This window comes from Thunnus thynnus, chromosome 23 (genome assembly GCF_963924715.1).
Source record: "Thunnus thynnus chromosome 23, fThuThy2.1, whole genome shotgun sequence".
Classification (NCBI taxonomy): domain Eukaryota; kingdom Metazoa; phylum Chordata; class Actinopteri; order Scombriformes; family Scombridae; genus Thunnus; species Thunnus thynnus.
This window is the reverse complement of record NC_089539.1, coordinates 14,384,704-14,401,818: the sequence shown is the minus strand read 5'-3', so window position 1 is coordinate 14,401,818 and position 17,115 is coordinate 14,384,704. Positions and strand designations below refer to the sequence as shown.

At 40.2% G+C, this 17,115-nt stretch overlaps 2 protein-coding genes across 2 annotated transcripts in view; one reads left to right on the top strand and one right to left on the bottom strand.

Annotated features, from left to right (window-relative positions):
• Positions 1-17,115, top strand: part of cacna2d4a (calcium channel, voltage-dependent, alpha 2/delta subunit 4a) — a 90,518-nt gene that overhangs the window by 23,356 nt on the left and 50,047 nt on the right. The gene's annotated exons all lie outside the window — the stretch shown is intronic.
• The window catches only part of lrtm2a (leucine-rich repeats and transmembrane domains 2a), a 28,157-nt gene continuing 14,528 nt past the window's right edge, over positions 3,487-17,115 (bottom strand). Inside the window, exons 3-7 of the mRNA XM_067581551.1 lie at positions 11,057-11,286; positions 10,117-10,242; positions 9,426-9,514; positions 9,088-9,245; positions 3,487-7,755 (exon numbers count right to left, since the gene is read on the bottom strand). Coding sequence (XP_067437652.1) covers positions 7,223-7,755; positions 9,088-9,245; positions 9,426-9,514; positions 10,117-10,242; positions 11,057-11,286 — 1,136 coding nt within the window. The 3' untranslated portion in view covers positions 3,487-7,222. The remainder of the gene's footprint in view (positions 7,756-9,087; positions 9,246-9,425; positions 9,515-10,116; positions 10,243-11,056; positions 11,287-17,115) is intronic.

Below are 17,115 nucleotides of genomic sequence, written 5' to 3'. Positions count from 1 at the left end.
TATTGGTTGAGCTCTAATTATGATCACTTACCTGAGGTGCTTGGAGAGTACTGTACCTTCATTTCGTCTGCTTTCTTTAGACTCATCGATGATTTTGTGTGCGGCCCCTTTTCTGGCAGGTGTTTCAGATGATTTCATTTGCAAAAATTTGATGGAGCTGTAATGATGTGAGAGTGTGCGTGTTCTTGAGTATTTTACAGACAGAAACATTTTGTCTTATAGTTCGTAGCATCTGGCTTTCTCTCACCGCTTGCTTGATGTGTGTGCTATTGTGTTCATGTTTGTCCGTGTAAGCCCATCTGTGTGACACACTCATCAGTGATAATTATCTGTGTGAGACAAAACTCTCTGGAGCTGCATCCCGAGAGCACGTGTGTGTGTGTGTGTGTGTGTGTGTGTGTGTGTGTGTGTGTGTGTGTGTGTGTGTGTGTGTGTGTGTGTGTGTGTCTGAGTGTATACCTGCATGCATTTGGGGCCTCATTACCCTGACAGACTAGAAAAACACTCAACTACACTCTCACACCCTCACAAACACACATGCTTATCTGTATTTCACAGCTTTCGTAGAAATTGGTTCAGGTGTGAAAATCCTGTTATATTTGGAAATGGAAAAACAGGAGGGCAAGCAGAAGTGAGAAAGAGTTCAAAATAGATGTGTTTCTGTCTTTCTCTTAATCTCATCACCTTACTCTGTCTCATTCGTACAGTTTTTAAAAATGTTTTCTCTCTTTCCGCCTCATTCTTTTTCCTCTCTGCTTGTGTAGAAACATGTGCTCTGCTATAGCCCTCTGTAACATAGATACCAGAAATGACAGACGGATCTTAAAAAACAACATTTACAAGAAAGTAGGAGTACAATAATAAGAAAAACATGCTTTTCTAGTTTGTGTATGATGGTCACCAGCTGGAGGTCAGAGATCATCATTTTTATTCACCAATGCATCACTGGATGACAAGTGTAACAGCTTTTGTAACAGCTGCTTTACAAGAATGCAGAGGGGAAAAGCTGCATCAATGTTTTATAGACTTGCTCTCTCTGACTTTCTCATCCACACATGCACATGCACACACACACACACACACACACACACACACGCACACACACACACACACACACACACACACACACACACACACACACACACACACGCAACTCACTGTATTTCACCCTTTGACATTCTTCTTTACCCTCTTAAACCCTCACATACATCTCTCCTTACTTTGCCTCTCTCTTCTCAAGCTGTCAGACCATTCTCCCTTCACTTCCCCACGCACTCTCTCCCTCTCTCTCTCTCTCTCTCTCTCTCTCTCTTCGTCGTCTCCTTGTTAGTATGTTTTATCTGTCATGTCTTTCTTTCTCTTATTCCGCTGCTCTCTCTCGTTTCCTCTCTACATCTACAATATTTCTTGCTGCTGAGAGTTACTTTTACCTCCTGAACACGAGGGGATCAAATATTCAAGAGCCAGCTGGTCAAGAGGCACACAGAGACACACGCACACTCAAAGCTATGCTGTTCCCACCTACAGTATGTCATGACACCTGTGCTCGTGGGAGTGTGTACACCACCTATGTCTCAATCTAGCATTTGAACGTGTATGTGTGTAAATGTAATCAGAATTTTCAGCGTAATAGCACGGAAAAACATTTCAAACAGCTCTGTTACTTGCAGATATGTGCAAGTGTAGAAACTGTACATTTGCTACATACTCAGTAACTTGCTCAGGGACACTTTAGCAGCTCTGACACTTACAGACAAAGGCACTAACTTCAGCTACTTCCGTTGACAGGTCCCTAACGCCCAACTCTATGCTGCCATTTTGCACAAATACATGTTAAAGGAAAGGTTTGCATTTTTTCAAGTCTGTCTTAAAACAGTACTCATGTCCCCATATATACACTACACTGAAAGATTTATTGGTAACTGTAATTGTCCCCCCCCTTTCCATACTTCCTGTGACAAGATTTTGTCAATTGATGGGGGACAAAATCCAAAGTTCCGTTCTGTGTCATATAAAGTGGGTATCTTCAAAAATTTACAGTCTTTTTATTGCAAAATTCACCCTTTTTGTTCCCCCAGACAGTTTTTCATTGCTAAGCTTTGGTGGAGGAGGATTAGTAACACAAGATGTAATAGTGCACTAAAAAGACTGTAATTTTGGAAGATACCAATTTAATTCGACTTCAGATTGCTGGTGTCTCATATTAGCTTTGGCAGATATTGCCCCCCAGTCTCTTATTTTACACTGCTTTACAATACAAGTTATTATATAGTGACCTATAGTAACTTTTTCAGCGCACATATGCAAATATTGTTTTAAGGATCACAGTGGATAAAAAGCTGCAATTTTACACAACAGAGCTGTGTTAGGTGAGGTGAAATTTTGTTTCTGCCGACTGCAAACCTTTCATATTTTCACGGCTAAGCAGTTAAAAATGTTGTAATCCTATTTCTCACCACTGAGTGTCAGCGTTCGTCTAACACAATCTGGTTTAGTTTTCCCCTCTTACATCTCAGCTCTTTCTGTGTTTGGCTTTCTCGGGGACAGATTTAATTTCTCCTCCTGTGGCTGGGATTTGGTATTAAAGTTCAGTATTTGGCTGCTCCGAAATCTGTCGTGACTACAAAAACACAGTGTTTATACTGTTCTAAGGCTCGGCAATGGATTAGTATATCTCTGTGGCAGAACTGGCAGGCTGTACTGTATGTAAATAAACCCTAATACTCTTCTACTGACAGAGAGGCCGACTGACAGAAAGAGCAGAAGAGAGATAAGAAGGTAAATGAAAAATACAGAGGGGCTGGGAAGGAGAGAGGAGGAGGGGGGACGCAAAGAAGAAAAGATAGAGTGACTATTTGACATGGAGAAAGAGGAATAAGGCTAAAAAAAGAGGCAGAAAAGGAAAAAGAGATGGAAATGACACACCAGAGACCAGACAGAGCAGAGGATAAAGAGGGCAGAGGTGGGAGAGAAGAAGGTGAAAAGAATAAGAAAGTGATGGGAGAAGAGGCGACAGAAAGATAAATGGAGACAAGATAAGTGAGAGGAGAAGGGAGGGAAGCGGAGAACAGATGAGAAGTGGCGAGAGGAGATCAAGGGAGAAAGGACAAGATAAGGTACAGTACACGGAGGAGATGTTATCACAGCTGATTCATGCTCTGATTTGACCCTGTGTGTTTATTACATCACAGCTTCATCTTTATATTTTCTAACTCTTTCTTTCACCCCTAAATGTCACCTTGCACCATGATAATTATAATCATAAACCACTTGAATTCGACACTAAAAAAAGTCACATTTTGGGTTAATTACAAGTGATATTTGATCTATTTTTAATGTGTGTAAGAGTAGTAATCATCTACACCTTGAATTGTGCACCATAGGTTTTATGTGTGTGTGATTTAATTATCTTGATGTAATGGACAATAATAATAGTAGTAGTTGTTGTTGTAGTCTTTCAAACCTGGTCTGGATTTGAATTTGACATAAGTGTGATATGTTTTTATTTAAATCAATGCATATTTACCAGGAAATGTTTCATCATCGTCACCATCATATCATCATTGTCATAATCACAATCATCATAATAACACAACACACCATAGAGTTCTGGGCAATGTAGTCTTTGAGCCCCTTCAGTCATCATGGCTGCTGCAGTTTTTACGTAACAAACTATAATTTATTGTTCTTTACACACAGAGGCTATAGGAACAGGTTTCAGCTAGCTAAGATACTTAGCTACCAACAACACAAGACCTGCAGACCAGGGGGTGAGAGGACATTGTTTCTAGAGTCATAGATAGAGTTTAGCCGCTGCCTTTTTCAGCTACGGCCCCAGAGTCCCTGTAAAGTTCAGGACTATCTTACACTTGTCATTTAAATTCACCATGCATGCCATTAAGTTGCACATTATGTCCTAAAATCTAGATTTTAAGATCTGCTCATCTTCTCCATTTATTTATATTAGTGAGGTGGACAGGCCAAGTTCTAGATCCACTAAAATCAAGCTTTCGTGGATCTTGGTATGTTATACAATACATCCCACCAGCCCTACAAAATACATTTATATCAGGGCTGCAACTAATGATTATGGTCATTGTTAATTAATCTGCCGATTATTTTCTCGATTGACTGTTTGGTCTATAAAATATCAGAAAATAGTGAAAAATGCTTGTTATAATTTCCCAGAGTCGAAGATGACGTCTTCAGATGTCTTGTTTTGTCTGACCAACAGTCCAAAACCCAAAGATATTCAGTTTACTCTAATATATGACAAAGAAAAGCATGAAATCATCACATTTGAGAAGCTGAAATTTGCCGATTAATTTCCTCTGAATGGACTTATCGATTAATTGACTATTTGTTGCAGTTCTAGTTTGTATGTAACTATTCTGGGTTATTGCTGTTTATGCATAAAAGTGATGTGATGTTCATTAATTCAGCAAAAAGTAATAGCGTACAGTAGATGTTAGGGTGGTGGTTAAGTGTGTGCCTTCAATGCATTTCTGTGGTTTCTCTGATTTCACGTCATCTCATGCAACAAATTAGGATTGACATTTTTCATTTTATTTAATCATTTCCCTATGCCTTTTCCACTTGGTTTAGTTCTTTAACCATCATGTGTGGATATTGCAGAAATAATGACCGATTCAAAAGTGTGGAAATCAAACATCTTATAGATGCAAATATTCTGATATCTTGACCATTGCAACGCGCACAGAATTATGCTAATGCTGCTTGTTATTTCAAATGAGCTGCATCACGAAAAGCATTTGCAGGAGATAGAGTTGACCCTGCAGCTTCATTTGAAAATAAAATCATATTAAAACAATTAGGTTTCCTGTCACTTGTGTGACTCTTTGCTAAACAATGTCACCCTGATGAATTTCAGAGACAAGGCAACAGCATGGGGTCCTCTTCACACTCAGGCTAAACTCTTTCTATGCCTCTTGCAGAGACTTTACTGACTACTGAACACATGTAAATGAACAAGACTAATGAACAAATATTACAGAGATACCTAAACCTAAAACAAAACGAAACATAGAAGTCATAAACAACAAAAGACATACATCATGAATTCATACAGAAAACCATAAACAGTTACGCCAAAAAACATTTTGGGGATCGCTGGGCCAGCACACCATATTAGAGACTAATATAATAATATTTATCTGCATCATACCCAGGTATAAGGTAACACACTATTAATATAGGTTTATGTCCAGCCAATTAATAATTGAGAGGGAACAATAGTTCTACTGTAGGGGAGCAATATGCAATGAAAGCCAGAATCATGAAAGTTCACATAAATATTTCAAAGGCATAAATAAGGATATTTATGAAAACACTTTGTAAAGCAAACACATTTTCACCAAGAAGGAGTGCTAATCAAAAAAAGTGGCTGCTAGGCTGATAACAGAAGGACTCTTTGGCAGTGGTGTTTTCATTTTATGGTGACACAACTTCCATTGCATATTGCAGACCTTTCAGGAAAAACACAAAGGACAAAAATATGGGAGAAGGGAAAGAAAAGAGGAGGTGCAAGTCTTTGAGAAAGTGTAAAGAACTTTCCATAAATAGCACTGGATGGAAAGATGAATGGAGAGATAAAGGGATGAGAAAGAGGAGGAGGAGTACAAGGAGGAGGGGGGAAAAATAGCAGCGTCTTTTAGTTTAATCCCTTGTTCGTTATAATCCTTCTGGGCAAATCGTCCATTTTAGAAAGAAAGAGAACGAAGGGAGCTGGGAGAAGAAGGCCAGAGGGGAACTGATTAGGGAAATAAAGTGCAGGAGTCTGAAGTTTTATAGTCCTTAGATGATTTTTTTCGTAGTCCTTGTCAGGAGACAGTGTTCTCTGAGATAGTTTTCACGTGCCGTAGTAACAAACATTCACCTCTGAGGGTGAAATCAGTCTGAAAATGAGCTCCGAGCAAATAGTATTCACCTTAAAGCAAAGTTTGTGGTTCTTTAAATCACAATAACGTCATTAAAACCAGTGTGAATATTTGTGTGACCACTTTTTCGCCATCATAACAGGCTTTTGATCTGTCCAGATACTGATGATAATCATTTAACAAGCATCAAGTAAGCAAGAGCCTTTTTTTTGTCTGAGGAAAAGTGACAAATACAGCAAATTCAAATTCCATTTGAAATGGTTTGTTCCCCAAAAATCCTTTGTCGAATCTCATGTCCCAAGAAGATCAAGAGTAAAGCTGAGCTCTGGTCCAAGTAGGGGGGAGTATCTCACTGTCGCTCCTGACCTCATTTCAATCTGACATTTCAGCGATCATTTTCTCAGTCCGAATGGTTTCCTGTTCTATGTTTAACATCCCTAGCAAGTCCAGGGGGACAGGAGACTCAGGAGACTCTTTAAGTGTTTGATTTCCCATTAACACATAATCTGTATCACCAGTATTCTTTCTGTGACAAAGCGGTAGAGAGGTGTTGACTATATAAATGACATCTCTTTGTGTTTATCTGTAAAGTTTCCCTCGTTTCCCCCAAGCTTCCCAACACTGGGGGGAAACCTTTCTTGGAGACTTGGAGGTCCAAGGAGAACGTCAGAGGAGCATTAGGCCAGACGAGGGTGAAGGATCTTGGATTTTGGAGGAACTACTGGCTTCAGAGAGGTTGAGGAGGAGAAAGATGCAAACAAATTAAAGGCTGGGCACTGCCTAATACCACAAATGATCCTCATTATTGTGAATATTGGTCCAGTCGACACCATATATACTGTAAATCCCTGAAAAGTCAGCATTCCATACTCTATAAGTGTCTTATTACAGCTTAAATGATATGTTTCATACTAGAGTGAGCCATTTTTCTCTCAGCTGATATGATGGTAAATTCAGAAGCAGCCAACTGCAGCAGTAGGTGGTTGGTAGGCGAGTTGGAGGGATGATTGATAACAAATACTGCAGTGAGAATGGCTCCAAATGGAAGGGAAAATAAGGGAACTGATAAGGTATGTGTGTGTGTGAAAGAGTGAGTTAGAGAGAAGGACAGAGAGGTTAAAAATAGAAAGAGGACAAAGAAAGGAAGACAAAAAGTGGGAGAAAGGAAAGGTGTCAGTTTGAGAGTCAGAGGGAGAGATACAATAACTGTCTGTGTGCATAAAACAAGCTCTTTTATCTCTCTCCTCTTTGAGCCCTTTTAATTTTCGCTCCTTCCAACCTTCACCCTTTGACATGCCAAAACCTCCCCCCGTCCCATCACTCCTCTAGGCCACAGAGGAGATCTGTTTCTCCTCCCTATCCTCCCCGTCTGCCTCCCCGTCTCCCATCAGCGGCTGCCTCTTCTTCAGCTCTCTCTGGTATTTAGCCATCAGCGAGGCATAGATACAGCCGTACGCGGCGGCGGCAACCATCATGATGCAAACGATGCCGCACACCACGCCGGCAATCACCACTGTGCCGATGGCGCGGCGAACGCTCACGGGTCGGTAACGGGCACGGACACAATCCGACGAGGCCTCTCCACCTCCTCCTCCACCCCCACCTCCAGTGTTTGAAGAAGAGTCATCACCATTGTTGCCGCTGTTGTCAGACATTGGTGTTGCCCCACTGGGGTTAAGAGCACTCCTGCTACAGGGAGGGCCGCCTCCTTGTCCGGACCGGGAACCATCACCTCCTCCTCCTCCGTTCTCATCTTCAAGTTGGAGGCAGTAGTTGAACATTTCCACCGGCACGCCACGGATGTCTCGCCCACGCAGATCCTTCGGTAGCGTGCACTCCACCGCATCCACCTTCCCCCCTGACGGAGATAGAAAGAGGTGCAGAGACAAGAGGACAGGGAGAGGTCATTTATAAAATGCCTTATGCCTGTAAAGCACTACCAATTAACTGAGAGAGAGGAAAAGACAGAGAGGGGGTTGGTTGTGCCAACACTAGGATGAGTCATACATCACTTAACACACACACAGTTTGCTGTGCCCTCCACACTAAGTTGGAGATAGCCTCAACTAAGCCCTTCTATAATTCATGAGATGACATGCCTAGCTTCAGCACAGCTCTAGTGTGTGTGTGTAGAAGAGAGAAATATCTGAGTCACTAATTCCCACAAGCAGCAGGAGGGTGGGGGATCTACTTTGTTATCATCACATGCCGCATTTGTCTCCACACGTAGTATTCATCTGGAGGTCGTGTGTTAGAAAGCCATTGATTTACATCCTCAGATACGTTAAGCTACAGAGACATGAGATAAAGGTGGAGGATGATAGAAAGACAGTACGAGGAAAGTGGCATTTAGCCCCCAGATGCTTTATCTCAGCGTGTGACAAAAGAATCCCCTCTGCAAACAGAGTGCTCTCTCTCCAAATATCTCCAAATATCCCAGCTGTATGCGTTTGAAGTGGTTCGAAGCAGATAGAAGTCAACACAGGTTGCTGTCACTAAGCTTTTCACACTTGTTCGGTGTATTGTCTTTCTTCCTATCACACATATCATCATCTGCCCTTTTAAAAGCAACTGTTATGCTTTCATGTTCTACTATGAAATGCATAGTTTCACTTTCATGGTTAACTATGAACATGGCTTTCATGGTTAACTATGATATGTCTCTTTGTAATTTTCCCCGCTGCTCTGATGATTATGAAATTAACAGCGCCAGTCTCCGTCTGAACTAGATAGAAGTGTTCTGAACTGAGCTGAGGAGAGGAGAGGAGAGGACCCAGCAAAGCAGAAGAGAGCAGAATGAAGCAGAGAGGAGAATGGAGCAGAAAAGAGAAAGAGATGCTTCATTAGCGGGGCAGCTGAGGCCCGAGGCGCTGAGGTGAATGTAGATTTTTACACATGAAGAGAGAGCGGAGAGCAGCTGTGGTTATCTGATGTACTAACAGCCTTGCAAAGACACGTGGCTACAACACACAGTAAACAGAAACACACAATGAGCACAGTAATGAGCATTCACACACCGATGGAGATATATTATGTGGCGAGAAGCACGGGGATGGAAACATCCATCTCTGAGGTAACATTCTCTAGTTTCCACCCACTTCTTCATGACTTCTTTGCCCTCTTGTCCTATCCCCTAATACAAATCAAATGCACCCTTTCGAAGCTCACGTAACATAAGTCAAACATCCACCTCTGTAAAGTAGCCACTCCATCCAGTGTTTGAAATCGCGGAGGTTGCAGTCACATTCCCAGGGGTTGTGTCCCAGTTCCAGGTGTTGTAGGTTGGCAAGGGGCTCAAACGCTGCCCTCTCCAAACCATGCAGCCTGTTACCCGCTAGAGACAGCCACCTATGGAATAATTAGAATAATGAATAATATTCACCTACTCTGGTAACTCCAATAAAAAGAGAAAATTTTACTCCTGTGGCACTGGTTTTAAAAGCTGCTGATGCTATTTTTGTATGTTGGTGTAATTCAGTTGTAGTTGTAGTTCAAACATTGTGTTAAAGAGTTTGATGCAGTTTCTACCTGAGGCTCTGCAGCTCATCCAGTACCCCCAGAGGAACAGAAGACAGACCATTCAGGGATAGATCCAGACTCTGGAGACCCCCCAAACCCTGTAGAAACATCGAGACCAGTTCTTTGTTTGCTCATCTTTACTCGTATAGTTAACTACTATATAGTATATAATCAGTGAGTCTTTCCCCAAAACCCATGCTTCTTTCAGTGTTGCCATGAGTCACAGCTAGCATCAATTGATGGGTTAATTGTGTTTAATTTAAGGTCCCAAATGAAGTCGTGACACAAGCTCATCCTACAGATCGCTTTGGTTCAGATAAAAGCGAATGAAAGTGTTGAGCAAATAGTCTATTACTATTTTACCATCTGGAGGGAAGCCCAGTCATGTTAGTATATAAGCTCAGGTTGGCTGTATGCCTAAGCAGTATCTGCAGAAGTTGAAACAGTATAACATCAGTACTTTCTTTATTCTCATAGTTTTTAGGTGGATTGACTGATGTAATGAACTGTCACACAGTACGTGACAGACAGGCAAACAGGCATGTATTTTGAGAGGGATTATTTTACTCCTCATAACTTCCTCATAAAATCTAGCTCAGTGCATGATGCTTTGCTGGAATAAGACTATTTTCAGCCCTGTTAGCAAACTGTATTGTATCAACTTAATCTGGTATAGTGCTGTCTAATCCGCAGCACATACCTGGAAGAGCTCTCTGTCCATTACTGTTAGCGAGTTGTTGTGCAGGGTCAGTCTTGTCAGGTTGGACATGTCTCTGAATAATCCAGCCGGTAAATTATCCAGGTAGTTATTAGAGAGGTCCAGCTCCTGTAATACACAAATAAACACTTACATTTCCACTTACATACCAATTTATGGTAGGCATTTAGCTGCTGCTGTTATTGAGAATGAGTCATAGAGGAAATGGAAAAATACCCGAACCTCTTTCTGAGACATTTTAAGCACGAGGCAAAAGGAGGCAAGGGGGAATCTTAAAAAAAAAAAATATTTACTGCTGCAAGATTTTAATGCATGTTTTATACCCTAAACTGATGCTCCTTTTTCTTTTACAGCTTTACAATCAATAGTTTATCAATCAGTTTCATTTCTTTCAATTTTGGCATATCTTCCTGAAAAGGTTCATATGCAGTGATATAAAGTACCATATATTTACTATAAGTTAACTAATCAATGACTGATCATTTACTGTGAATTGAAATAATTCATGGTATTTGATGTGCTTAACAACAAAAAGTAATAGCATTTCAGATTGGAAGTAAACAGCAGCCAGAGATTGAGACTAATGAAATAGGGTTTAACCATCTTTTTTTTGGGCAAGTACAGAAACTGTCCATCATTTTTAGCTGTTTTATTTTAAATAGCACCTTGGCTGGGCTTTGCACACAATCTGTTAATGGTGGATGGCCCTGTAAAACCTTGAAACTCTTAACTCTTAACTTTTCAGACTGAGAGCAGAGGTTGTCTACAGTCAATATAAAATATTACTTATTGTCCTGGATGAGATTCATCGTGCAAGGTCATTGAAGAAAACACTGCACACGCCACGGTAAACAACAGCATAAGAACAACCTACAACATGTTCACTGTGAAGCAAAGACACAATAAACAATGGATCGCAGACCTCCAGAGAGGAGAGGTTAGCGAAGGCAGAGGCTCCCAGCGAAGCAAGCTTGTTGTTGGCTAGCAGGAGGGAGCGGCTCCCCGGAGGCAGGAGGTGCAGAGGAGGCAGGGAGGAGAGACCTCGGCCCCCGCAGTCCACCACCAGGCCGTCTGAGGAGCAGAGACAGGGAGGAGGGCAGGAGGAGGCCGGGGGCAGCAGCGCCGCCAGGAGGCAGAGGACACAGAGGAAGACTTGAGGAGGCGAGAGAGAAACAGCGGTTGATTAGTTTTTTGGAGTTACTTTTTCAGAGTGGAAACCAATCAGGAGGAGTACAACAGAGGGACTGGAGGGAAAGCGAGAGAAATAAGCAAATGCAGAAAGAGAGGAATGGGATAAAAGATAGAGTCACTTTAGATGGAAATTAAACCAAAGATTGCAGAGAATTTTTTGTAAAATAAGGAAAAGCAGAATATATACTTTTTCTACTGTCAATGAGACTTTTACAGTTATTTAAAGGATGCATGCTGAGTAGTGTGGAAAAGATTCAAAAGAAAAAAAAAAAAGACAGAAAAACAGAAATGGAGATGGAGGAAACAGGCTTTACAACATACCGTCTTATGCCAGAGGCAGTTTTGATATGCTATTTAAATTACACAAGAAATTTCCATTTCCATCATTTGTGCCAGAGACCTGATGTTTGCATGGAGGTTTTTCAACTTCATGAAAGCGCAGATTTCTAAATTGATCATTTTGTCTTTGCTAACACATGAGAAGATTTCAACTATGAAAATATAAGACACAATTTCCCTTAAAGATCATTGCTGAACCAAAACATGGCCAGACTAGTTGCTAATAATATTTTGTCAGTGTGTGAGTCTCTAGCCTTCTCTGATTGTTATTTTCATGCAGGCAGTCTATTCTTCACTGTGTCACAAAGCCATTTCAAAAGCTATAATTGTGTATCTGTGTGTGTGTGTGTGTGTGTGTGTGTGTGTTTGTAGTTTTGTGTTTATGAGGGAGTATATCTGTCTTTGTCTTTGTCTTTTTGGTGTGTACAACACATCTCTCTTGGTGACACTCATGAGGGAGATCCTCTCTGTTTTTATTTCATTTTCAATTCATTGTTTTTTTCCTGCAGTCGTTTCATCATTTCGACTCATTATCTCTGTTTCTCTGTTTTTGGACTTCCACATTCATTCTGTTTCAAGTTCTCCTAGTTGTCTGTTTTTAGATTTTTTTTTCTTTCCATCATTCATCATTTTTACACTCTTTCCTCTCTTTGTTTACATCTGCTAATCCAGGCCTTTTCATTCATTCCTTTTCATATTTACTTGCTTCTCTCTGTCTTTCTGTGCATCTGTCTCTCTCTCTCTCCACTCTGAAATTCTTACTCTCCCACTTGTGTCTCTTTATCTTTCTCATTTCTCATTCTCTTTCATTTTCATTCAGCACTGTTCTGTATTCCCTCAGTGTCTCGTTACAGTCGCTGACTTTGTTTCCATCCAATGGCTTCAGCCCCGACTTACGCTTTATCTCATTGTGTAGGTGCGACTGTATGTGTGTGTGTGTGTGTGTGTGTGTGGGGGGGGGGGGGGACATATGCTTGTGCGCCTGTGCGTGCGTGCGTGTTAAGCACCAACAAAGCGTGATATTAAGAAAACTACTCCGTCTAAACTCCAGACACAGACGCAGCACTTTTTATTTCCTGCACGATTCTTTGCTTCACCAACCGATTCCATGAGTTGCATCATCTGCATATTATTAGCATCTATTTCTCAGCGTGCCATAGTCTTTTGTCACACTCTGTCGCTCTCATTTTCTGTTGTTGTGTGTTCTCTCTCTATCTGGTTTTCTCTACATTTGCTTGCTTTCTCATTTTCTCTTTCATAATCAGGACAGTATTCCGTTTCAGCGCACATGCTGACCGTCTGCCTCTGGAGTGTGATGAAACCCTGTGAAATAGCCCTTTATTTGCCGGTCTACATTGTGAGAACTTAAAAAAAAGACAAAATCAGATGATATGGTATGAGTGATTGCGTAATGAAAATCACATAATTCTTCTAAACTAACTTGGCTGTCCTCAGGGTCTCTGTGTCTCATCGTTGATAAAATATGAAGTTTGTAAAAGCCAGCGAATGAGAGCATTGAGAGGATGCTTTATACAGTACATCCCAATACAGTAATGTTTTATTCCCTTAAAACTGCTCGTAAATAGACTTTCAGAGTAGGATCTAGAAAATAACAGTGAATTTGAGCCTACATAGTTAATGATAAATGAAGCATCAGACATTCAGAATGTAGAGGAGGGCTAAACGGCTTCACAAAAATATCTAGTTTTCTTATCAATATTGCAGTTTAAACACGGAGCTGCAACTAATGATTACTTTCATTATCAAATAATACGCCTATTATTATTTTTTGATTAACGGATTATTTGTTTGGTCTTTTTACTGAGCATAATCACAATCTTATCTTGTTTCCACCTAAAGAATAGTCAGATAAAATGATGCAGTCTCTTCTTGTTGATGTTCTCCCATGTTCTCTTTTGAACCAACACCTTTAAATCTGAAATTGAAAGCTGACTAATTAAACTCACATTTATTGAATTATTACAGCAGTGGTATGGGATTTAAGTTAATTACCTACAGCTGTGCTAAAGACACTTGTTAGACATTGTTAATTGTGAGTTATAGCTGAATTAAAATCAATCAAAATCACAAGAGCAGCAATCAAACCACAATAGAAAATAAAATCAGTCCTAATAGAGTGCTGCAGTAATTTCATTTAATCCTAATGTAATGTTTTTTTCTGTGTGGCCCTCCACTCCTCAAGGTAATAATGAGTATCATTTTTAATTGTAAATGTGCAATTAAGCCACTTCTGAAAGAAAAATTGATATTCACAGAATATTTTGATCCATATTTATCCAATTTATTCTTGTTGCTTGAAACATGAAAAGCTTCCATGTCACATTTTTTTTTAAACCTCTGGAAACCACATTTTATATTTTATACACAAGCTTTAAGCATTCATGTTGACAACAGTCTGGAAACAGCATCTTTTCTTAGACATCGTTTTTACCTGTCAGACAGACAGAACATTACCTCCCTCAAACAGGACAGTGTCCCATTTTTGATGGTTCAGAAAGCAGATGCTGTGGCCCTGAGTGTGTGAACTCTCCCCTGTTCCTGTGTCTGTTATCCTCTCTGCTCCATCCTACAGTATAATCCTAATCTCTGGGAAAATTAACTCCACTCCATAAGTGGATGAAAGGAGAGATTTTGAAGTATCCTGAAGCGTCCTGCGCCGTCTTACTTTGTAGTGGTAATGCTTCAGACGGCCTATCTCTCACTGCAGCGGCTCAAGTGGGAATCTAGAAGGATTTTGCTGCACGGTGACTGTGAATTTGCCATAACAGGTTGGAGCTGTTTGAAAAGTTAGACTAGTGCAGGAGATTTGTGAGGACAATGTAGCTCAGAGGTAGAAGCACTGTTATACAACTGAGAGGGGGTGACATGGGGCGAGAGATTGTGTTTACTTTGCAGCTTCCCTCTCATAAAATTTCAAATTGTGGTCAAAATGGGCTTTTTTGCTGTTGCAAAGGTATTTTTCTCCACTCTCATATTTTTTTTTTCTCATTTCCGTCTTCCACCACCACCCCCACCTCTCTTCTCCTTCTGTTACTGTAACTCCCCCTCACCCCCTTCCATCAGCCCACCCTCCCTCAGTGCTGAAGCCTATCTTCCAACATTTATGAGTGGTTATAGCTGCTCTCGTGGAGGAGGTGGTTGTTGTTTTGGCTTATTTTAGCTGCTCCAAATCCTCTCTCTGTTCTGTAGCGCTCCATGCAGCCAAACCAGGAAGAAAACATTCTGCCATAGTCAGGAGGAGGATATGGAGGTTCTGTCCAAATAAGTGTAAGTGGTTCTGTGCAGTTTAATTCAGTCCAAACAGACTTCAATCTGAATCTTTTATAAGAATCCCTGAACACATGCCGTGAAAGTGCTGACATTTTTAGGCAAATGTAAACGACATTAAAATGCAACAAGATGTTCCTGTTTGATCACAGCAAGACGTCTGAGACAACTCCTTAAGCAATATTACCCATCAGACCCCCAACAATCTAGTGCTTGGAAGTGGCAGCTCTTCAGGAATGAACAATATTATTGATCATTTGGCTTTCTTACTGTCTTTATCTCATATAGTTGATTTTTATATTATTGTGAAGCAAAAATATAATTTATTCTGCGAAGGCAGATTCTTGATAGTAAGTGAATACTGAAGGATTTCTCTTGATAATGAGATTTTTTTCAAGCTCTTTTGTTAATTTATAATTACACATTTAAGTTCATTATGATTGGAGCTATTTTTTAAAATGATACTGCCTGGTTGGAGGATATATCCTCTCCAAGGAAGTCTGGCTTTCTTTTAGCTAGCTGTGTGTATGTGTGTGTGTGAGTGTGTGTGTTTGAAGTTGTGAAGGGTGCTACTGAGATATTAGTCATAGGTAATCTTTGAAATAGGATAATTAACTGTCAGGTTGTGTGTGTGTGTGTCTTGTCTTGTCTGGCTGTCTTGCAGTACCTCCTGCCTATTTAGTTTCTCTATCTGTACAAAGTTGCAGGATTATGGTATTATACTGACACACAAACATAAATCCACACACACACATACTTGGAATTTTTTAATAAAATTGTTATATAATATTATAATTTCACTTTCATAGGCACACTCCTAGACTAATTTCTGGTATCATATGGCCCTTGTTGTGCTGTAAACACGTGATGTTTAACAGCGTCTCCTAGACGACACCTTTTGACAACTCTGGGGCCTCAGCTGTCTGTAAATTTATATCCAGGGGCCCCTGGGTGACACTGGACCCAGCTATGATGTCATCACCACAGGCACTTCTGTTACTGAGCCTAGTCGCATGTTACCAGGGGCCAAGCTGTTTTCCATGTAAGCGACAGACTCCCTGCTATCTTATTACGAGGACGACCAGCTGTCCTCCATGCGCCAGACTAAACTCGCCTGTATTTCTTTAATGTCTCACACGGTCCGCTAGACAAGAGTCTGACCCACGTCTATCCTGCTGCAGAGTTAAGATTTGACTCCTGTGACTCCCCATACCTGATACATTACCCGATACAACGTTACAGTGTGCATGCACGTAGATAAGATAACAACCCCTGTCTGCCCTCAGAGGGAAAAATTGTAGGCTGGCTTAAAAAACAGTTGTGCTGAAATCATTAGCACATGAATCAAACAAACATTTGCTGGTGCCAGATTTTAAAGCGTATGTGTTTGATCTCATTGTAAACTGAATATTTTTTACAGCTAGTTTTTCACAACATGACAAGCCAACAGTCTTTCCTAAAAATGGCTTATAACACATCTATAAAGCATTTGTGAACCACTGATAAGCTATTTGGTACAACTTATAAAACCTTTATAGGTGACTTAGGGTAACAATTTCTTAATCGGTTTCTTTATTCCATCTCACTCCCTTTCACCACAACTTGTATTTGTTTTTGGAATTTGCATGGATGAGAAAAAGCTGAGTTAAAATGAGCATCTGTTCCTGGTTACATGGAAATATTTCATCAACTACTTGACTAACATACAGTTATGTGTGTTTTTGGATTATAAATTGGACAAAACAAGCAATTTGCTATTTGACGTCAATTTTATATTGACTAAACAACAAATCAATTAAGTGAAAAAAAAAATTGCCAGGTTAATTGTTAATGAAAACAATCATTTGCTCAACATTCAAGATACTTCTCATCTTCTATTTTACAGTTGCATTGAAATTATTTTAGTTGTCATCTAATGTTGTAAATATAATAAAGCTTGATTAACTTGCATCAACAGGCCAGTCTTCTTCATATTCAACAAGTGCCCCTTAAGTAGTAGCAATAATGTTGTCATAATGTTAATAGCTTATTATTAAAGTGTCATCATATACACATTAGTCATAGTTACAATTTATTTAATTGAAGTGAGGATACAAAACAAATTGTATTTGTGTTGGTATTTGTGATGGATATACTCCTCTTACTCTAAGTTTATAATAAGAG